Source organism: Ceratotherium simum, chromosome 21, assembly GCF_057802395.1.
Source record: "Ceratotherium simum simum isolate JZ-2026a chromosome 21, ASM5780239v1, whole genome shotgun sequence".
Taxonomy (NCBI): Eukaryota; Metazoa; Chordata; class Mammalia; order Perissodactyla; family Rhinocerotidae; genus Ceratotherium; species Ceratotherium simum.
Genome location: NC_141920.1, coordinates 10,908,471 through 10,928,692, shown reverse-complemented (window position 1 = coordinate 10,928,692; position 20,222 = coordinate 10,908,471). Strand labels below are relative to the sequence as shown.

The window sequence follows — 20,222 nt, the reverse complement described above, 5'->3', positions numbered from 1 at the left end:
TCTCCACTCTCGGTTGCTTTCTCCATAACAGTAGGCCTCTGTGAAAACAGGAAAGGCTCTGGGGCTACAAACGACACTCAGACACTGGAAGGTTCCTCACGACCACTTGGATACTGACGGGGAGCCAGGGCACACACTAACTCCTGACAGGCAGGGCGGGAGGGGCTGGCTCATTTCTCACTCTGGACACTAAACCTACACCAGACACAGAGTCAGCTGGGGAAAGGTACCTGCCCGTGCCGGCATCATTTATTTATGAAGTGCCTCAGCCCCGACACATCCCAAGCGTGCACGTGGAGAGGGCTCTGGTTACAGCCATGTTGCATTTATCTGCTCGCACTAGGCTCTCTGCGTTAGCTGAATTTCCCACGTGATAACCCCCTTTCAAATACGCACCAAAACTTCATCTTAACCATTTGGGGTGTAAATTGTTCAAGAATAGATTGCACGTGGGTCTTACCTTTTACAACCTAGCACGGTGACCCTAACGCAACCTGTGTTTGATTATTCAGGATTAGACAGATCCATTATTAATGCAGCGATCCTGGAGGTCGGCCTTGTAAGGCTGTGGGGCGGCGTGACCCTACACCACGTGGCCCTAGAGATCCTCGCTGGATGCATTTGGGGGAAGTTTTTGATCAGCGGTTTTACTAGACAGAGGACGTGGAAACTACTGGAAGTCACAGAGCCCCCAGATAACCCAGATGATCATAACTTTGCATAAAGTAAAAGTCACTAGTCCCTGAGTAAGCACCCAGGGATTCCCGCCACTCAAGTGTCTGATATTTAGTACCTGGTCTTTATGGTAACTGTTGTGGCCATTTTAAAGCTTTGTGCCTTACTTCCTCCTCCCTGGCTGGGTTCCTGAGAGTAAATTTTCCTAAATAATTGAGGTTTCAGGGTACATCAGATGCTACTGGCTGTAAAACGGGGGTCTGGAGCTGTGGATGGCAGCCAACGGTGTAGGTTTCCCTTCTCCCGTAAGAAACTCAAACCGCCTGTATTCTTTTCCTGGGGCCCCCAGGGGACGGCTGCTCTGCCTGCCCCGCCCTCTCTGTCCTTCAGCCGCACCTGGCTAATCCCAGGTGAGTCCTGCCAACTCCACTGGCCCTTCCTCCCTGAGATCACAGACCAGTGTCACATGCATAGCCACTCACAAGACGACCCTCCAGCGGGGCCCCGCCAATAAACTCGGGCACCTACAGACGCACAGGGAGCCTCCTCTGCATCTTCTCCTTGGCCCAGCCACCCCATCAGCTGGGCTCACCACAACGGAAGCCCACTGTTCCCCTCCCATCAATGCGCCTCTGTTCCGTGAGCACATGGCAGAGCTATGCCCGCAGCCTGCCCGCAAGCCCCCATTCATGCTCCGTTCTCTTACAGTCACTTTTCAATGAGCTTTCTCCTTCCCTTCTCTCCACGCCCTCCCCCAAATGCACACAAGAGGGCTATAGAGTGGGATTTTTTTTCTCTACAGGAATAAGAGGTTAGCTTTCCTTCCTTTCTGTTTTCCTCTCCTTGGTCTAAATTTGGCAAATGGAAAGAGCGTGGAAGCAGTGAAACTGACCCAGTTCATGGCCAGGGGACACTCCCACGGCCAGAACCGCCCTCATTTGCTCTCTCTGTTGCGATGGCTGTAGGGACGCAACTAAAACTCTTACAGCTCACCCCCAAACTCCCGCTGGAAATGACTCACGCACACAGTAGGGGGAGGCCTTCGAGGTTATCTTATTCAACCCCCTTAAATTAAAGAGGGGGACGCTGAGGCCCAAAGGGGTGAAGAGGACACCCAGGCCATGCAGTGAACTTGCTGGGGGTGGGGGGCACTGTCCTTATGGGCAAGGAGAAAAACAAGCCTCTTACCATCATCCAAGTAGGTCTGGTCCAAGTTCTGCTCCTGCTTAATGGTCACTCCCGCGGGTAATACTTCCTTTTGGTCAGTGACCGGGGGTCCGTTTTTGGCGGCTCTTTGGCTTGTAGCATTCTGCTGCTGAATGACCGTGGGGTAGGCCCCGGGGCTCAGCCTCTGACCTTGGCCGCCGGGGGGCGGGCCGGGCCTGGCGGTGCCGGGGCCAAAATTCTCGCAGTACATGATGTGCTGGAACTCCTGGTGGCTTCCGCAGCGCAGCTGCTGGCTGGTGGGCGAGTAGTGGATGACCGGCGAGGCCTGCTGGTTGGCCGGAGAGGAGTGGAGCACGGCCGGGCTCTGGCCCTGGGAGCCAGCGTGCACCAGCACGGAGCGGTGGGCGTCCGCGAGGGACAGGGGGGCGGCCATGAGGGCCGGCTGCTGGTAGCCCAGCAGGCTGGGGCTCAGGCTCTTGCTCCGCTGGTAGAGGACGGCCGCTGGGTTCTGCTGCTGGTAGCGGGCGTCAGGGGAGGAGAGCCCTGAGCGGAACTGCTGGCAGGGAGCCATGGTGGCCACGAGGCAGGAGGGCGACTCGGCCACCATCGGGTGCTGTGGGTAGTAAGGCTGGCTCCCCAGGCCCCCGTGGGCGGGGCTGCAGATCAAGGTGGGGTCATATTCATCAGTGGGCTCTGTCTTGATGGCTGGGACTGTGAGAAGAGAAAAGCACAGGGGTGCACCACTCTTAGTGAGGTGTGCACAGAGGATTAGCCAACAGCGGTCGGGAACACGGCCTTGGGAGTCCAAATGGCAGGCGTCAAACAGTTGACCTCTGTCATTTATTAGCCTCGGGCAAGAGGATCCCCAGGCAATTGTCTTAGGTCAGAAATTTTACCCTGGGCAATGATCTCGAACTATGGGTCTCTCCAATAGTGGAAAGGCGGCTGGTAGGTCTGTCTCAGCCTTGGACCTCTGCAGCCTTTTTTCCCAGGGAGGGGAGCTCAGAAAAGAATGCTCGATTCAAAATTATGACCCACCGCCCTACCCTAGCAGCCCCTGTCCCCCTTCCCTGCTTGCGTCCTCCATAACACTTACCACCATCTGAAATAGTCTGTATATTTTATGTGCTCACTTACTACATGAACACCCCCACTAGAATGTCAGCTCCTCAAAGGGAGGATTTTTGTGTGTGTTCTGTTCAGTGCTGGGTCCCCAGGGCCTACAACAGTACCTGGCACTTAATTGGCACTCTGATATTTTCCGGACGAAAGAAGACCAAATGGGGACTATCACCCTCCGTAGTTCTGTAGTAATTTGGGGAAATGAGACCTGCTGGCTTGGACCTCAGTTTCCCCATCTGTTACCTGGCAGTGAGAAGCATACCCCCCATGGGGTTGTTGGGAGGATGAAATGAGATAAGTGTGCAAGGCGCTCAGCGCAGAGACTGGCAGACAGCAAATGCTCAAGGCTTGCTGCTGCTGCCATTATTATCTCACTATTATTACTATTAGTGTTGTGGTTAACGTTCCTCTCTCCCCACCCAGGACAGTCGCCAGCATTTCTGCTTCTCCGACACCCTTTACTAAAACATTACCAGTCCCAGGAGCTGAGGAATCGGTCCTCTCTTCACTGCAGTGAGTGAATCAGGGACAGGACTGTAATCAAGCTGGAGGGTGCCAAGTGTGGGGGGCTGGAGGAGGCAAGGGAGGTTCAGGATCTGAAGTAAAAGCGCAGCTCTGACTTCAACCGCGAAATCATTTCTCAAGACGCCATTCAGAGACTGTCATCTCAGTCCCCGGGCAGCTGGGGGACGGAGTCCTCGCCCAGGCCGTGCTCAGACGAGGGACTGCCACTGCCCGGCCAGGGAAGTCTCGTTACCACAGACAAGAGGAGAGAGCACCATTAAACATCACTGAGGACCTCAACATTAGAGAAGATCGCCGGGCTGCAGTCCAGGGTCCTCCCAGAGATGTTCTCCCACAGTTTGGGGTCCCGTTAGGCCACTGCCACTCATAGCATGTCACGTCAGCCCTGGGATGGCGGAACGCTCAAGGGGGCCACACAAACCTGTGGACGCGCTTCACCAAAGCCAAGCCCCCAGAGGCCGGGCTGCTAGTACCCTCCCCTCGGTTTCACCCTTCCAGCAGCCCTGAGGCTGGGTGTGAAACTGTCACAGGATGGAAATTATACCCCGGGGGATATTCTCAGATTATAGGTTTCCAATCCTGGGAAGGTGGCCAGCAAGCCTGTCTCAGCGGTGGGACATTTGTAGCCTATTTCTGTAGCCCTTATCGTGATCCGACTTATCAATGATGTCAACGTTATCTCTTCTCTGAATCCCCTTCGGTCAATACTATCTTTTATCTGAATCCCCTCTGTTAGGACATCAGCTCCACGGGGTGAGGGTTTTATCTGCTGTCTTCTCTGCTGTGTCTCCAGGCCGAGAACGGTGCCTGGCACTCAGATATTTTCTGGACAAATGAATGAAGGAAAACTGGCTCTTGTCGCCCTTTCTGGGACTGTAGCACTTTGTGGAACAAGACCCCCTGGCCTGGTTAACCACCCAGTAACTCCATTCAGCCACAGGGTGACCACCTGCTGTGCGTGGGGTCAGCAGGGTATATCCACCTTCTACCCCTATCACGATCAAATCTAAAACAGGGACAGGAGGCATCAGCTTTGCAACCTTCTGTTGAACAAGTCTACATGCGCCTCTCCAATTCCACCCTCCCAGAGGAAAATATTAATAGCTGATGCTAACATCAGCTTACCGCACACTGTGCTAAGCATGTGACTTCTGTAACTCTTACAGGGAAGGTGCCAAGAAGGTGCCATTTGACAAATGAGGAAACTGAGGCTCAGAGAGGTTGAGTCACCTGCCCAGGGTCGCCCAGCTGGCAGCAGACCTCATGTGTCCTCACTCGCTGCCTCTCCACAGCACGGGGGCCTGCAGGGAGAACTCCTCACCTGGGTGGTAGGTAAAGTGCTGAGGCTGGCTCCGTTTCCTTTTCCCATTGATGACGTAGAAGTTCACCTTCACCGACGTGCGGATGTGCTTGTTCCGATACTCGGGAATCTCAACAAAAAGCATGTTCTGGAAGGAAGGAGTTGTCGTTAACAGCGACCACGTCTAAACTCCTATCGAGGCCCTAGGCACGTTGAGCCAGCCCATCTAAAAGGCACGCTCCATATGTTTACAGGCAAAATTCTATTTAAGGGCCACTTGACTTTCCAGCTGCAGCAAAGAAAGAATTGCCACTTACTCTATTTAAGATGTCACAGTTACAAATCAGTGGGCCTGGTGCTCAATAAATGTTTAATTCATTCATCAACTCATTACCTACTGAGAGCCCATTAGGCCCAAAGCACTGGGACTCTATGAAGGAAGGGAAGGAGGAGGACAGAGAGCACGAAGGAGGTGGGCGGGAAACACGACAGGGCGTCCGGTCATCCTGGACAGGTGCTTACGGGCTGGCTCTTGTCTTTATCCACCGTGGCCTCCATCTCCCAAATTTGCTGCCCATCTGGAAAAATTAAAAAATTACAGACTTTGAAGGAACTATTAGAAACCAAAGATGGAAGACAAAAACTCACCAACTTATCTTGGTTTCTGTATTATATCATTTCAGTAAGGTGTGTACGTGTGTTTGTGTTACATATGTATATCTGGACATATATGTATTTTTATTTATATATATGTATATTTCTTTTTGCAAAGGGAATGCAGGTTGACAATGGAAACTGGGCAACAATAGAAAATTAGGAAAAAAAAAATAGAAATTGCCCATCATCCCACCATCATTATCTTTTTTCTCTATATCCGAATGTCTGTATAGCTTTCTTTCTTTAAAAAAAAAAAAAGCAGTATTGTTATTCATTATACTCTATCATGTGCTTTGCTCAACCAAAGACTATTTCTAAAATGTCCTGCACACGCCAAGACTGTCACAGGAGCCCCATTACGGATCACTGGTTGTCCCAGACATGCCTTGTTGACTGTCTGAGAACACAGGTGGCTTACATATTCTGTCCTAAGAGGCTTAAACGATGTCCTGGCTTGTGGGTCACTTGAGAGGGGAGAAACACAGGAACCCACCCTCCACCTTTTGGTGAGCAGGCAGCCTGGATCTCACACGGCCCATTACAACAAGCGACGAGAGGTTGTGCTCGACGGCAAAGTCTCCTTCCCTGGAGCAGAGCACTATTCCCCAGTTCGCGGCCAACAAGTTGGGCCAAGCAAAACGCTGCATTTGCAAATAATAGCTTTCTTTTGCTGTCCACCTACATTGGCCATTGGGCAGTTTTCGGCTGAAACAAATCATTTCCACAAGTGTTTCCAGGGTGTTTTGTGGAACACTGGCTCTGAAGAATGTTAAACGGGTTTATGAGAAAGGGAAACAAATTCTACAAGCTAATAAGCATTTGGAAAATGCTGAGTCAAAGTCAAATGGGTCTCTTTACTGCAGGACTTCTCAGAGCCTTTAATCTCCTCACATGCGGCATAACTCTCCAACGTGGGTTAGAGTATGCAGCATGATCAACATTTGGCCAAAGAGCTGCCCTCGCTTTTTTAAGCACAACTACTGGCATCTTCTATGGTAGGTTAGATTTCATCTTGGCTCTTAAGTTTCACCTACAGAAATCTGGTTTCCACGTATTATTTGAACTTCCTAGTATAGAACATATTTCCCAAAATAATAATTAATAAAAGTCTTGTGATTGCTTCCAAACCTGATGCAATCTAGATGATCTTAACAACAAATGAGCAATGAGCCAGAGCGAGCCCCCTGTAACAAGTCAGTCTGCAAGTCTCGGCCTTACAATCCTCTTCTTCCGTGCCAGGCCCGAAATGACTAAGGGAGACGCGGGCTTATGTCGAAAGGGAAGAGGAAAAGGTGATCAGTGCACCGGCTCTCACTGTGGTGTGAGCTCCCTGTGGGAGGCCCCGAGTTATATTCATCACCGTCTCCCCGACACCCAACACACGGCAGGGGCCTAATAAACATCTCAGGTCTGAGCATTCAAAAGCGTCAGCAGCTCCAAAGGCTACTGATGGGGCCAAGAAAAAGCCAGAAGCTAACATCAGCCACTGCTCAGAAGGAAGCAAGAAAAGAGAGATGGATGGGCATCAAGGAATTTGAAGTTCAGTCATCAAGACAGGGTACTTTCAGGGTGCAAAGCCCTGGACAGAACCAGTCAGAGAAAATCCTCATTTCTTTGTCAAAGACAGGTCAGAGGTCACCCCACTGAGACACGTGTTTCCCCTCTCAGGTGGTGGTACAAGCCAGGTGAGGGTCCTCATTAAGAAGTGCACTCTCAGGGCCAGCCTGGTGGTGTAGTGGTTGAGTCTGGTGCGTTCCACTTCAGTGGCCTGGGTTCACAGGTTCGGATCCCAGGCGCAGACCTCCACCATTCGTCAGCCACGCTGTGGCGGAGCCCCACGTACAAGATAGAGGAGCCCCATGTACAAAATAGAGGAAGACTGGCACAGATGTTAGCTCAGGGCTAATCTTTCCCAGCGGAAAAAGAAAAAAAAAAAAAAAAGTGCATTCTTGAGCCAGTCCTGATGGCCTAGTGGTTAAAGTTCGGTGCACTCTGCCTCACTCGCCTGGGTTCGGTTCCCGGGTGCAGAACCACATCACTTGTCTGTCAGTTGCCATGCTGTGGCCGCAGCCCACATAGAAGAACTAGAAGGACCCACGACTAGAAGATACAACTATGTACTGGGGCTTTGGGGAGGAAAAAAGGAAAATAAAGAGAGAAAGATTGGCAACAGAAGTTAGCTCAGGGTGAATCTTTCCCAGCAGAAAAAAAAAAGAATCAGGCAAAACAAACAAAAAAAAGTGCATTCTCATTCACTAACTGCAACGTGAGCCCTAAGTCAGAAGATCAAGTAATAAATTAATCAAGGAAATGGACAATAATGTGCTGCTGTCTGGGTGGGGGACCCTCCTCGGCTCTCATTGGCTGAATTGAGCTCTGCCACCAACGGTACCATGGTTCTCTTCATTTGGATCGTTACCCTGTATGAGCTTCACTCTCTTTGAAAAGAAAGAACCACTTTCTGAAGTCTCATAATTGGGGGAAAATGGGGAGAAGTACCTGGAAAAATGATCAGGAGTGTTAAGCTGGGTCCATAAGGCTTCCACCCTCAGCCCTCTTCCTTGACTCCTGCCAACAAGTGGGAGATGAAGCACAGAGAATACAAAATGGTGGGCTGATGAAAAGAGTGTCACCATGAGCACGGTTCTCACACAGTCTCTTCTGGTCTAGGGACCCAAGAGAAATGGGAGGGAGCTCTTCCTCCCAAATTTTACCCTTTTCTCCATCGCTGGTGGGCGTACATCATAAACAAAACTCCAGCCACCCACAGCCACAGAATTCTAGTGCACAGGTCCTTGAGAGTAAGTACCCTTAGAAACGGGCCAGCCCAACATCAGCAGATGGAGAAACTGAGGCCCAGGAAAGGAAGGGGGGTTGTCCAAAGGCAGGCAGTGGATATAGTTATTAAACCACAGTCCTTAAGCAATGACTGGCACAGGCCAACAATGAAGGAGAAGCTTTCGAGGAGAGAAGCTCAAGGTTATTAAGCAGAGATAAGATGAACCACTTCCTGGGAGGCTGGAGAAAGGCCCTACAGAGGGGGGATATTTCTAGGGTCACATCCACCACAAAGGTTCATGCACATCTCAAACCCTTCCCTGCTTCCCCTGTGCCTGCAGACGCCATCTGAGGGTACACAGCTAGCAGGTCAGGAAGCCAGGTCTGAGCCCAGGCAGCCTGACTTTAGAGCCTGCCTTCCTTATCCCGCCAACATGATGCAGTTTCAGACTCCTGCGCCCGTGCAGCTTCTCCGCCAAGTTAACGAAGGGCGGCGGGCAGGCATTCCAGGAGGCTTGTCCTCCACGACTCAGCTGCGGTCTCCTGTTTTAGACTAAGTTTGTCCGCCCTAGGCTCCCGTAACACCCTGAGCTCCCCCACCGCCACCTCTCTCACTGCCTCCCCCCTTCTCTAGGACATTCTCAGAGGCCACTCTTCCTCACTCCACACCCCAGTGCTCAGCCATCTGTTGACACAATCAGAATTAAAATTCCTGCAACAAGTACTAGTCACAATCTAAGTGGCTGCTGGGGCAGGAGAATGCTTCCTCAAAGAAAGCAGAGGTCCATCGGGTGGAAACAACCCAAGTGTCCATCAACGGATGAACAGATAAATGAAAGGCGGTCTATACATAAAATGCAATATTATTCAGCCTTAACAGGGAAGCAAGTTTTGATCTATGCTGCCACACAGACGGACTTGAAAAGGTTATGCTAAGTGAAATAAGCCAGACACAAAAGGACAAATCTTGTATGACCCCACTTATATGAGGGACACAGAGGAGGAAAATTCATAGAGACAGAAAGAATACAGGTTACCAGGGGCTCAGGGGAGTGGGGAGTGGGGAGTTATTGTTTAATGGGGACAGAGCTTCTGTTCCAGAAAATGTAAAAAATTCTAAAAATAGATAGTGGTGATGGTTACACAACACTGTGAATGTATTTAAAGCCACTGGATTATACACTTACAAATGGTTAAAATGATCAATATTACGTTATGTGTATTTTACCACAATTTTTTTAAAGGCCAATTGGCCTTACCCCAGAGACCTGGCTTGTTTCGCGGCTTGCAGAGTGGCTTGGCAGTTTTTCAATTAGCTGCTGCCATTTCAAAATGAGATTTCACCTAACAATGCAGATTTTGCTCTTGAAAAAAAAAGATTCAGATGATCTGACCATTCTGAGCACCCACACGGGAACCAGACCACGGCGGCCTCTTCTGACAGCGCCGTGCTCCCCACTTCACCACACTGCCCCGCCCCAGCCCCCCATCTCCCATTCACTTTCCATGGCCCCCCCCGCCCCGGGCCTTTGAGAGAAAGAGACTGGCTCTGCCTCCCACATCTCGAGGAGAAGCGAACAGGTGTCTGCAGAAGGCCCCTCAGTCGGGATGTGCCTGATGTTTTCCTCATGACTGCACGACATTTTAGCCAGAAAAAGCCACCAGCCGATGGCATCTCAGTCAGTGTCCCACTCTGCTGCTGCACCCTCCCTCCCCCGAAACCAAGGACCCCCGGCCACCTGTCAGGACAGGGAACCATCTCGCTTTCCCTCCTCCTGGACCGTGGGGCCCTTGCTCCCAGGACTAGACCTTCTCTTTTCTTCAGAATCAGAACCACGTGCCCAGGAGGCCCTCGGCCACCACACGGCCCAGCCTCCTTTGAGAGTCTGTCCACACAGGCCTCCCCAGCACGGGCCGCAGAGGGACATCCCTGTACAGCCCTGCACTTAAAAACTCTCCCTTCCTCCTGCCCGCCCGCTCTCCTCTGGGCTGCAGCCAGAGCAAACAGGACCTGCAGGCAGCCCTTCCCCAGCACGCCCTCTGCAGTAAGGCAGCCGCGGCCACATCCCGGGCCTGCGCGGCCTCCACACAGCCGGCTCCCAGAGCCCCATGTCAGTTTGGGAAAGAAGCCATGGGTTTAGGAGGAAATGCCTGCTCACTCTGGCGTCCTATGTCAGGCCTTCAGTGACACGTCTACTGGAGACCCCAGCCTTCTCGAGCATGTTCTGTGTCCCCTCTCTGTGTCACCACAGTGCTCTACATTTTATTCCCGCATACCCCAAACTCTGGAGCAGACAGACCCAGCTTCGAACCCCTATTTTGCCTCCAATTAGCTCTGTGAGCTTGAATAATATGCTTTACCTCTCTTTGCCTCTTATCCAAAACACGGGGATAATCATAGTATCCATACCTCATACGGTTCTTTCCAAGATAACAGACACGCAGCAGAGCAGAAACATTCGGCAGACGTTGGCGAGTATTGTTATTATGGCTAATGGCAACAAATTATTTAAATATTGTCTTCTTTACCATTTTTTGCATCTATCCCACAATGTGTTAATATTGAAAAAAACCACAAGCATTTTTTTAATCAAAAAATAATCCACACTCTCTGATTGCAATTATAAATCCTTCTGCCTGCACGCATGGGCTGGAGGGAATTTACCAAGGAACAATGTGTGTTATGTGAGACAGGTGGCGTGGTGCCTGATTTTCCTTCCTTTCAAAAATCGGTCTTTTCCCCATTATCTCAACTTTCAAAAAGAGAGACAGAGCTCACAGGAATGAGAAATCAAGACCTAAACCATGAGCCAAGGCCAGGGGCCTCTTTTCTCCCTTTGCATCCTCAGGCATCAGACACCCAAAGGGCTTCAGGAATCAGCCCGGCTGCGCGTCGCACGTGGGGTCTGCCCTCAGTTCTCAACAAACAAGTCCCCAACGGGAAGTGAACGCTGACGTGGCTGTCCTCTATTCTATGTAGCATGTAGAAGACACTCTCAAGAGGGCTGGTCTCTAAGGGAAGTGTGCGGTTTGCAAAATACCTCAAGGCCATTTTCCTGGGCTCCTCCTCCATCCCCACCCCGCAACCCCCAGCGCACAGGTCCTCACAAGAGAACGCACTAATCCCACCCTCTGAACTGAGCTCCCAGGAGGCAGCGGAATTCACAACAAACGCTGGCGGGGCTCTCAGCCTGATGTCACTCTGTCCAAGTCAAGTCCTGTCATCACCATTTGCTACTTGTGTGGCCCCTGAGTGCTAGCTTACCCTCTCTGTGCCTCAGTTTCCTCACAGGCAAACAATAACGTTAATTTACTGACTTCAAAGAGTTGTAGCAAGAATTCAAATAGAGATTATACATCAAATGCTTAGCAAAATGCCCACCCCATAGTGAGCACTGCCTTCATTATTAATTTAGAATTTCATGTCTTACATAGGTCTGACTCTAGGGAGAAAGAATCGGCTGGCCATCCTGACCCAAGGGTTCTGGTGGGCATCACAGTTTCTCATTTCATTTCATAGCATGACATCTCTCACTGTGAATAAATAAAATGGACAGAGAAAGTATCCACTGATGGGGGGCTGGCTGAATTAATTATGGGCCATCCATACTCGCTACGGAATATCAGCTACCTTAGATAAAGGAACACCAGGCAGCCCTTAGGACAAGGAAGGTCATATTTTCTGACCCGGAAACGTGTCCCTGTTATATTAAAGAGCGGGATTTCTTTAAGCACCGCAGACCAGTCTGTGCAGCACAATGCCACCTTGTGAGTCTATAAATATGTCAGCTTAAACGTAGGGGACCTGTGCCCCAGCGAGCCCCACTGTCACACCCCCATGGTCAGGACTGGATGGAGGACAAGGGACCTTCACATCTTCTGTCACATGATTCCAGAAATGCGGCAGAACTATGGTGACTGTAATTCGTGTGCATTTGTAGTGTTTTTTAAAATAAAGTTTTTCTCTTAATGAATAGGTATACTGCAACTGCCTGTTGACTTGCCTGTCTCCCAGGAGCCCTCTGCGGCCACGATCCTAGACAGAGGCCGGGCACGGCCCACCAGCCTGAGTAAGCTCCTACTGCACAGAGGCCCAGCGCAGGCTGTTTGGACCATGATAGGAACCACACACGTGCCTTCCTGCCCTCAAGGGCCCCCCGACGAGGAAGCAGGGCCCCAGGTCCCACCAGAGCTCGAGCAGACGGACGCACGTTTCCTCAGCTCCACTGGGGTGGGACCCTGCCTGCTTCCCACCCCCCGACTCTGCCCCAGCCACACTGACCTTCTCGGTCCCTCCAACAACCATGCTTGCTGCTCTCCACACCCCGCCAGGACCAGTTCCCTCCCACCCTCAGGCTCAGCTCAGGGACGTCCCCTGACCTGTCCCCATCCTCTGTCATTTTCTGCTCCTACCACCCACTCTCTGACATCATTTTTCCTGCCTATTGGTTTTCTCTCTCTCTCTGCCACTGGGCTGTGAGCTCCCTGAGGGCAGGGCCATGCACCTGTCTTGTTCTCTGCTTTATCCCCAGCACCACGTGTCTGGCACATACAGGCGCTCAATAAACACGGGTGGAATAAACAGACTGACTCAGGATTCCCCAGCGCTTGGCCCACAGCCAGAGCGCAGGAAATGTATGACCTCTCCAGGCCTCTCCGGCACAAAGACTCCACAAAGAGAAGTCGCCCAGCCCTTACTGAAGACTCATTTTTGGGAACTGACTGATGAGGAAGGAGCCTGGAATACGGGTGCAGACAAGGAAACAAACACAACCACAGCAACTCAGCCTGAGTTCTATCTGATTCACCTCCGGACCCGCACCCCAGGCCTGCGCCTCTGGGAAAACCTGCCCAGACCAGAAGAGGCCCAAGAGGCCCACGCACACTTCTACTGCTCTGAGCAGGGATGAAATAAAGGACTTCGGTCTCTTGAAGCAGATGTTTGGGCAAACTTCCTCCGTCCTAAATTAACGGGGACTGGCAGCCAGCACGAGAAGCGCCCTTCCAAGTCTTACTCAGAGGGGAAGAGAAAAGAGCCAACTGCTTTGGGCAAAGGGGTTGGGTCTAGAGAAGACTTAGCAAGATTCTGCAAGAAAAAAACTGGGGTGGGGGGCGTGCATGGCTCAGCTAACACTGTAGCCCTCATCTCCACTTGACCGCAGCACTGGAAGAGCGGGACTCCATCACCCGCGCGTTTGTGGACTGACGGCCCCTACACTGAGCTGGTGAGCTGGCCTCTCTCTGCAGGCAGCTCTTGTGCCCTACGGCAGAACAAAGTGTCGGGAGGCAGCAGGGCTGGCGCTGGGTCTGAGCTGGAGTCTCAGCAGCCAGCCTGAGAGCTGTGGGCCGTGTCAGCAGGCGCAGGATTGACGAGCGAGCTCTCAGACGGGGAGAGCCGATCCATCCTCACCCCGGCTCCGAGCGTGCCACCGGGCTCGAGGCAAACGAGGAGGAAATCACGGTGTCAGTCTGTGTTAGCAAACCGTGCGTGATGCTTCCCAGTGCTGGCTCTGCTTTGAGGATTAGCTAGATGAAGACGGCTGAAGTCACTGCAGTCTGCTCTTCACGGCTAGCAGGAGAACGCGTGCTCCCTGGGGGCGCCGGCTTCAGGAGCCGAGCAGACGGGGCCTTAGCTTAGGACTTCACCCTCCCGAATGGCACCACTGCCCACGTGTAGCTACTGAGAGCTGGGGAGGAAGGGCCTGATTCCAACTCCTCCCCTCTCTCCTCCTGCCCCGCCACCTCCTTGGTGGGCTCACCCCTCCGTCCCCACCTGGACAACCGCAGTGTCTGCCCACTCACCTCCCAGCGTCCACCTACCCCCCCCAAGTCCATTCTCCAGCCAGACTGTGAGAACAATCTTTACAACATAAATTAGATCATGTCACCCCTGCTTCAAAGCCTCCGACAGCTACTCGTTGCTTTTGGAATAAAATCCAAACTCCTCGCAGTGCCTACAGGACACGGCACGATCTGACCACCCCACAGAGACCCCTCCAGGCTTGGCTGGTGTCGCACCCTCCACCTCTCAGGCTGCACCAGCCTCCTGGGCATGCCTTCAGTTCCTCAAAGGTCCCAAGCCCACCCCGAGGCTGAGGCTGCGCCCCTGGGTGGTTCCCTCCGCCTGAGACACTCTTCCAACCATGCACTCAGCTCCCTCTTTCTCTCCTTCAGGGCTCTGCGCAAAGCCACCTCCTCAGGGAAGCCCTCCCTGACTGCTCTCTCCAGGGTTGCCAGATTTAACAAATAAAAATACAAGACCTCCAGTTAAATTTGAATTTCAGGAAACAAATGAATACTTTTTTACTACAAGTAGGTCCCAAACTCTCTGCATGGGACACACTCATACTAAAGAAATTCGTTGTTTGTCTGAAATTCGAATTTAACTGAGTGTCCTATGTTTCTCCCCCTCCCTCCAGACCCTTAGCTCTCGCTCCCGTGACGTGGTTTCACCATCTTCACGGCACTTTCCCTCTCAAAGTGGCCTGCATAAACAAGCGTGAGACTGTCCACCCCCTGAGGGCAGGGACCTCGTCTGTCTCGCGTCCGCAGGGCCTGGCACAGCAGCTGCGCCCAGTAGGTGTTCAGTAAATAGCTGGGGATGACTACGGAAGCCTGGGGCAGAGTGAGCAGAGCGAGGCTAGAAGAGCGTGGCTTGGTCATTTTACATCTGTCGCTCACGCCAGGCGCGCCTCTTCTCGGTGACGAGCGGTCATCTATAGGTGTGCCACGCCAGCTTCACACAGCCAGGCGCTCTGGCAACCGGGAAACGGGGGTTTCAGACCTGGCCCTCCACTAACGAGCTCTGTCACCTTGCTGTGTGAGTCGGCTTTCCCATCTGTCAGATGGGGGCAGGGCCGGGGCCATTAGTCAAGTCCCTCCAGCTCCATAGGCTGTGACAGCAGAAGTCTGAGGGCTCGGGGGTGAGAGGAGGGGGGAGAGTCCCCTGCGCCTGAAGGACTCTTCTCCCAGACAAGACAGCAACACGGCCCTGCCTTCCTGACTCCCTGTTAAGTCAACTGCGCTCCCAGGGGCACACGGAGGGTCAGGTGAATCTTCTGAGCACCTACTATGTGCCGACATGTCCAGATCCTTGATCCCCTTCATCGCTAAAATCCCACCAAGCCCATTTTAGAGATGGGGAAACTGAGTTCCAAAGCACAAAATACAAGGCCGATCTAGGTTTCAAGTCAAATCTGCCAGATGATCCAAAATCCAGCCTGCTTATGCAACCAAAAACTATAGAAAAAATAATAGAAAGGGGTGTCAGACAGTTAATTAATAAAAGATACTATGATTGTCTTGGGGGCGGTGGGGGGGGCGGGGCGGGAATTCCAGCCTGCTAAGTGCAAATTACACAAAGGCCTGCTGACACCAAGAACAATTTCTGATGGTGGAAACACTAGGGCCTGAGTGAATTAGAAAACTCACTTCTCTGTGTCCTCTTTCAAAGGCATCCAAACAGAATGAACTGCAGCCTTTTTTCACTCAGAAGTCTATTCTTATTTATATGCAAGGGGATCGAAGTTTGGGCAAATATTTCGGGCTCTCTGAAAATGGGACCATTTTCTCTATCTCCAGGGGGGCTTCAGAGCGGAGCCTGGCCTCTGTCTTCGGAGGAAAGCCAGCTGTGTGTAAATGGTGGGCTCCAGCCCAGGGGGCCCAATGACACTGTGGCCGTGAGTCACCGAGGGCAAAGGTCTGCAGAGCTTTAGTCATGCCCCAGCCCAGCCTGGAGTCTGACCTTTCCCAGAGGGAAGCCCAGGCTAGAGAGAGTCCCATACCAGGGCCATTGTTTGAGAAAACGCCACACCAGGCAGCACCAAACCCACGGAGAAAAACAGGTGGGAGGAGGAGGTGCCTTCTCGAAGATGGTTCCAACTTTTCCAGGATACTAATTCATGGAAAAATACTTAATTTAGCAAAAAAAATTATTTTAAGCATATGCATTTATATTTATTAAACAAAGCTCAAAATACAACCTTTGGGAACCTCCAAGCAATAAAATGACTCACATTAGGATGCGATGACTCAGTGGGAGAGGGAATTCCACCACCCACGCCTCCTTTCTAAAAAATCAATTTGCCCTCTCAACAGGTGATGGGAGCCTCTGCCATCGCCCTGTTCCAAGAAAACCATCCAACAAAACAAAACACAAATGCTCTTCAAACAATTTAAGTTTCAAAGCTGAGTAATCCGATGCAGGCAAGTTTCCAACCTACGCCCCCGCGGGACGCACAGAGCCAGGGAGCTCCTTGGCCAGGGCCGGGGGCCTGAATTAAGAAAGATTTACCAGCTGAAAAATTCCAAAACCCTGTGTCATGTGGAGGAACCTTCCAAAACATTGGATCCCACCCAGGCTCGGCGAGTCTCGCGGAGCCATGGCAACCCCGTTTCCGCTGCCACATCACTTTTATTTTTGTGTCCTTAGATTTTTTCCTGTTTTGCAATGTTTTGCTGGGACCCCCGACTCCGCCTGAGGCCTGGGTGGCCAGGGGCCAGGGTGACGGGCTGAAGTCAGGAACAGCCTGGACTTCCCGGTGTGAACTTCGCCTGGAAGCTTACACATTTTTTACATTTCAGAGACTCTATGAAGGCTTTTCAGCAACGACTGAGAATGGTCGATAGGCAAGATCCTGATGGTTCTGTTTGGTTTCCCTCTGTCCTCTTGGACGTGACTAGAGAGATCACTCGGGAGTTGATGCTAAATGCTGCTTGGGATTCCAGCTCTGTCACCGGCTGGGGGCTGACCTAGGGCCTGTGACTGGACCTCTAGGAGCCTCAGTGACCTCCCTGTAAAATGGGGATAATGTCGCCCACCTCTCAGGCCGGTGTGACAATGAAAGGAGATGACACATCCATTCAACAACATGTATGAGCACCGACTGTGTGCCAGGGACTGTTCTAAATGCTGCAGATAGACCAGCAAACACCAAGTCCCCGCCCTCAAGGAACTAAGGGTTACGAGGGAGATCAGATAATAAATGAGCAAACAAATAGACAAGATAATTTCAGAAGTGCTAAGTGCTACTGAGAAAAAAACAGAGCAGGGCCATGGGACAGAGGGGACAGGGCTGCAGGGGAGGAGGAACCACCTGAGTGGACGGTCCAGGAGTGGCTTGTCGAGAAAGTCACCTCTGAGCTGAGAGCTGAAGGAAAAGGAGGACGCAGACTTAGAAAGAAATGGTGGGGCCGGCCCGGTGGCACAGTGGTTAAGTTTGGCACGCTCTGCTTTGGCAGCCCGGGGTTTTCGGGTTCAGGTCCCAGGGATGGACCTACACGCCACTCATCAAGCCATGCTGTGGCGGTGTCCCACATATAAAATCGAGGAAGATGGGCACAGATGTTAGCTCAGGGCCAATCTTCCTCAGCAAAAAAAAAAAAAAAAAATGGTGGAAGAACATTCTAAGAGGGAACAGCGAAAGCAAAGATCCTAAGACAGAAGCGAGCGCGGCCTGATGGGGGACAGAATGAAGACAGTGTCCCTACAGCCAAGGGAGCAAGGGGACAAGTCAGAAAAGCCGAAATCAGAGAGACGGGCAGAGGCCAGATCACACAGGCTCCTGGAAGTCATGAAAATAATTAAAAATAGCAACAAAAATAATATAATAATCGTTATTATTACTGCTGCTATAAATAAGATGCCATTTTCCAAAACACCGAGCTTTTCTAACTTAAGCAACACCACGCTGCCCCTCTCCTACTGTTTTTCCACCGTTCTCCAATTTGTCATCCCGCTGGAGTGGAAACTGCCAGTTCCATTTCAGTCGATGGCTATAAAAAGAACGCTGCAGTTGGCGGTGCCGATGACCCAACTTGGGGCTAAGATTAGCCCGAGAGGCTGTCACCTTGCCTTAATGTGAGAACCAGCTGGGGTTCCCCTTCCTTGGAAAACTTCAACTGTTCCACTCCACCCCGCCCTGCAGCGCCCTCGCCGGCCAAGCTGTCCATGGAGATGGGAACGGAGATGCGTTTTGGAAAAAAGAAGTTGAGCAACAGGGATTCCCCCTGCAGAAGGCGGTCCCGGACTGGGAGGCGAGTTCCCGGGGTCAGAAGAACAGGACCAGCTCCCTGCGAATGCAGGAAGCCCCCGTCTGTCACAGCCCCCGGAGCCAGACGTCCCACCGGGGAAGCCCACCGCTTCTCTGGGGGTCCAGGGGCTCTCAGATACCCCTGCCCGTCAGCTGGCATCAGTCCAGGAGCTGCATTCACCCAGGATTCTGTAGTTAGACGGGAAAGGGTTTGAAATGGATCCTCTTGACCCCAGAGGCCCACGGCAGAATTCAAGGGTCTATCTCACCCCAAAACGGCTCAAGGCAGTGGCTCAGGGCAGCTGAAGGGTCTTCAGGGAAATTAACCCGGTTCTGAGCGTCTTCAGAGTAGAACAGCGAGCAGTCAAGGCTGTAGACTCTGGAGCCAGGCTGCCGGGGTCACACCGAGCCCTGCCACTTCCCAGCTGTGTGATCTTCACCAAGTTACTTAACCTCTCTGTGCTCAGCCTCTCATCAGTCAAATTGGGAGAATAGGAGCTATGTTGTAAGGCTGTCATGAGGAATCAGATTAGTTAATACCTATAAAGTGCTTAGGAAAAGTGGCCCAGCACAAAGTTTATTATTATTACTTACTCCATGAGATAAAATCTTACTCATCTTTGTCCTGCCACAGCCTAAATATAATGATAATAATAACAGAAGCCAACATTTAATGAGCATCTATGATGTGCCAGGCTCTATGCAAAGAGCCTGATCTGTGTGATCTCACTTAATCTTCTCATCTCTCAAGAAAAGTAAATCATCGGTATTTCACTAAAGAGGAAATGTTGGCTCAGAGAGGAGAAGGGACTTACCCAGGATGACAAAGCTACTAAAGGCAGGTCACGGCTTCGAACTCAGGCCGTCTGACCTTAGGGCTTGTCACTGCCGCAGCGTACGGCCCCCACAAAGTTCGCCCACCCAGGCCGTGCCCGGGGCACTGGGTGACGAATAAACATGGCCCGAGCAATGACAAGGCGGGAGAGACCATAGAAATAATAACGCACATTCAGTGAGCGCTTCCCGTGCACCACGAAACCCGGCTCAGTGACGCTACGGGGGAAGGACTGTTACTATCTCACTCTACAGAGAGGGAAACTGAGGCCTAGGGAGGCGGACACAGGACTGTGCTGGGTACTATCTGCCAGTGAGTCCCTGACCCCCCAGGCTCAGCCGTCTGCCTGCCGCGGGTGCCGGGCCAGATGAGACAATACGTGGGAGGTGGCCAGCAGAGGGCCCGCCCACAGACGGCGAGTGATCAGAGGAAGCTGTTTCCTGCTCTTCTTAGCAACACACAACTTCCCAAAGCTGGAACAGGCTCTGAGTTACCCTCCCTTCAAGGGGTGAACTGGAATTTCTTCTGATACCAAGAAAAGGAAAGCTACAGAGTAAGTGCCATTCATTCATTCAACAAATACTTAACGGATGCCCTTGAGCATCAATTAATTAAGGGCCCTTGATGCCCTTCACAAGGACGTGAGCTCCTTTGACAGTTGAAAGCTGGCTGGCTCCTAACTCCATGAGGAACTTGGTAGGACCCAGCCTCCAAGCCCTCCCTACACAGTTCCATCAGCCCCCCCAAGGAGACTGCCAACTTGGACATGGATAACAAGACATCTATATATTATTAGCATCTTCCCTTCTGCCAGTAAAGTGCTTCAGAGCCATACATTTCTTGTGAAAGTCAGCAGAAGGCCAGCAGGATGGTTTCCCAGTACAGAGGATACATCAAAGCTGGAGAGGCTAATGCTTACTTGGTCATTTACATTTTCATGCCACTCTCCTGCTCAAGAACCCACCATGACTCCCTAGTACCTCACCCATGTGCAGAGCAAACGAAGGCCATGTCTCTCTACCTGACCCTGGGAGACGTCTCTGTTCTGGCCTCTGCCTGCTTATCAAAACATTTTCTGGTGTTAACCAGCCTCTACTCCAGCCACATTGGTTTGCTCTCTGACTCACAAGAG

At 51.7% G+C, this 20,222-nt stretch overlaps 1 protein-coding gene across 2 annotated transcripts in view; it reads right to left on the bottom strand.

Moving 5' to 3' along the window:
• Positions 1–20,222, bottom strand: part of NFATC2 (nuclear factor of activated T cells 2) — a 142,698-nt gene that overhangs the window by 40,127 nt on the left and 82,349 nt on the right. For both annotated transcript variants that reach the window (XM_004430266.3, XM_004430265.3), the window contains exons 7-9: positions 5,312–5,367; positions 4,811–4,937; positions 1,864–2,553 (exon numbers count right to left, since the gene is read on the bottom strand). In XM_004430266.3, coding sequence (XP_004430323.1) covers positions 1,864–2,553; positions 4,811–4,937; positions 5,312–5,367 — 873 coding nt within the window. The remainder of the gene's footprint in view (positions 1–1,863; positions 2,554–4,810; positions 4,938–5,311; positions 5,368–20,222) is intronic.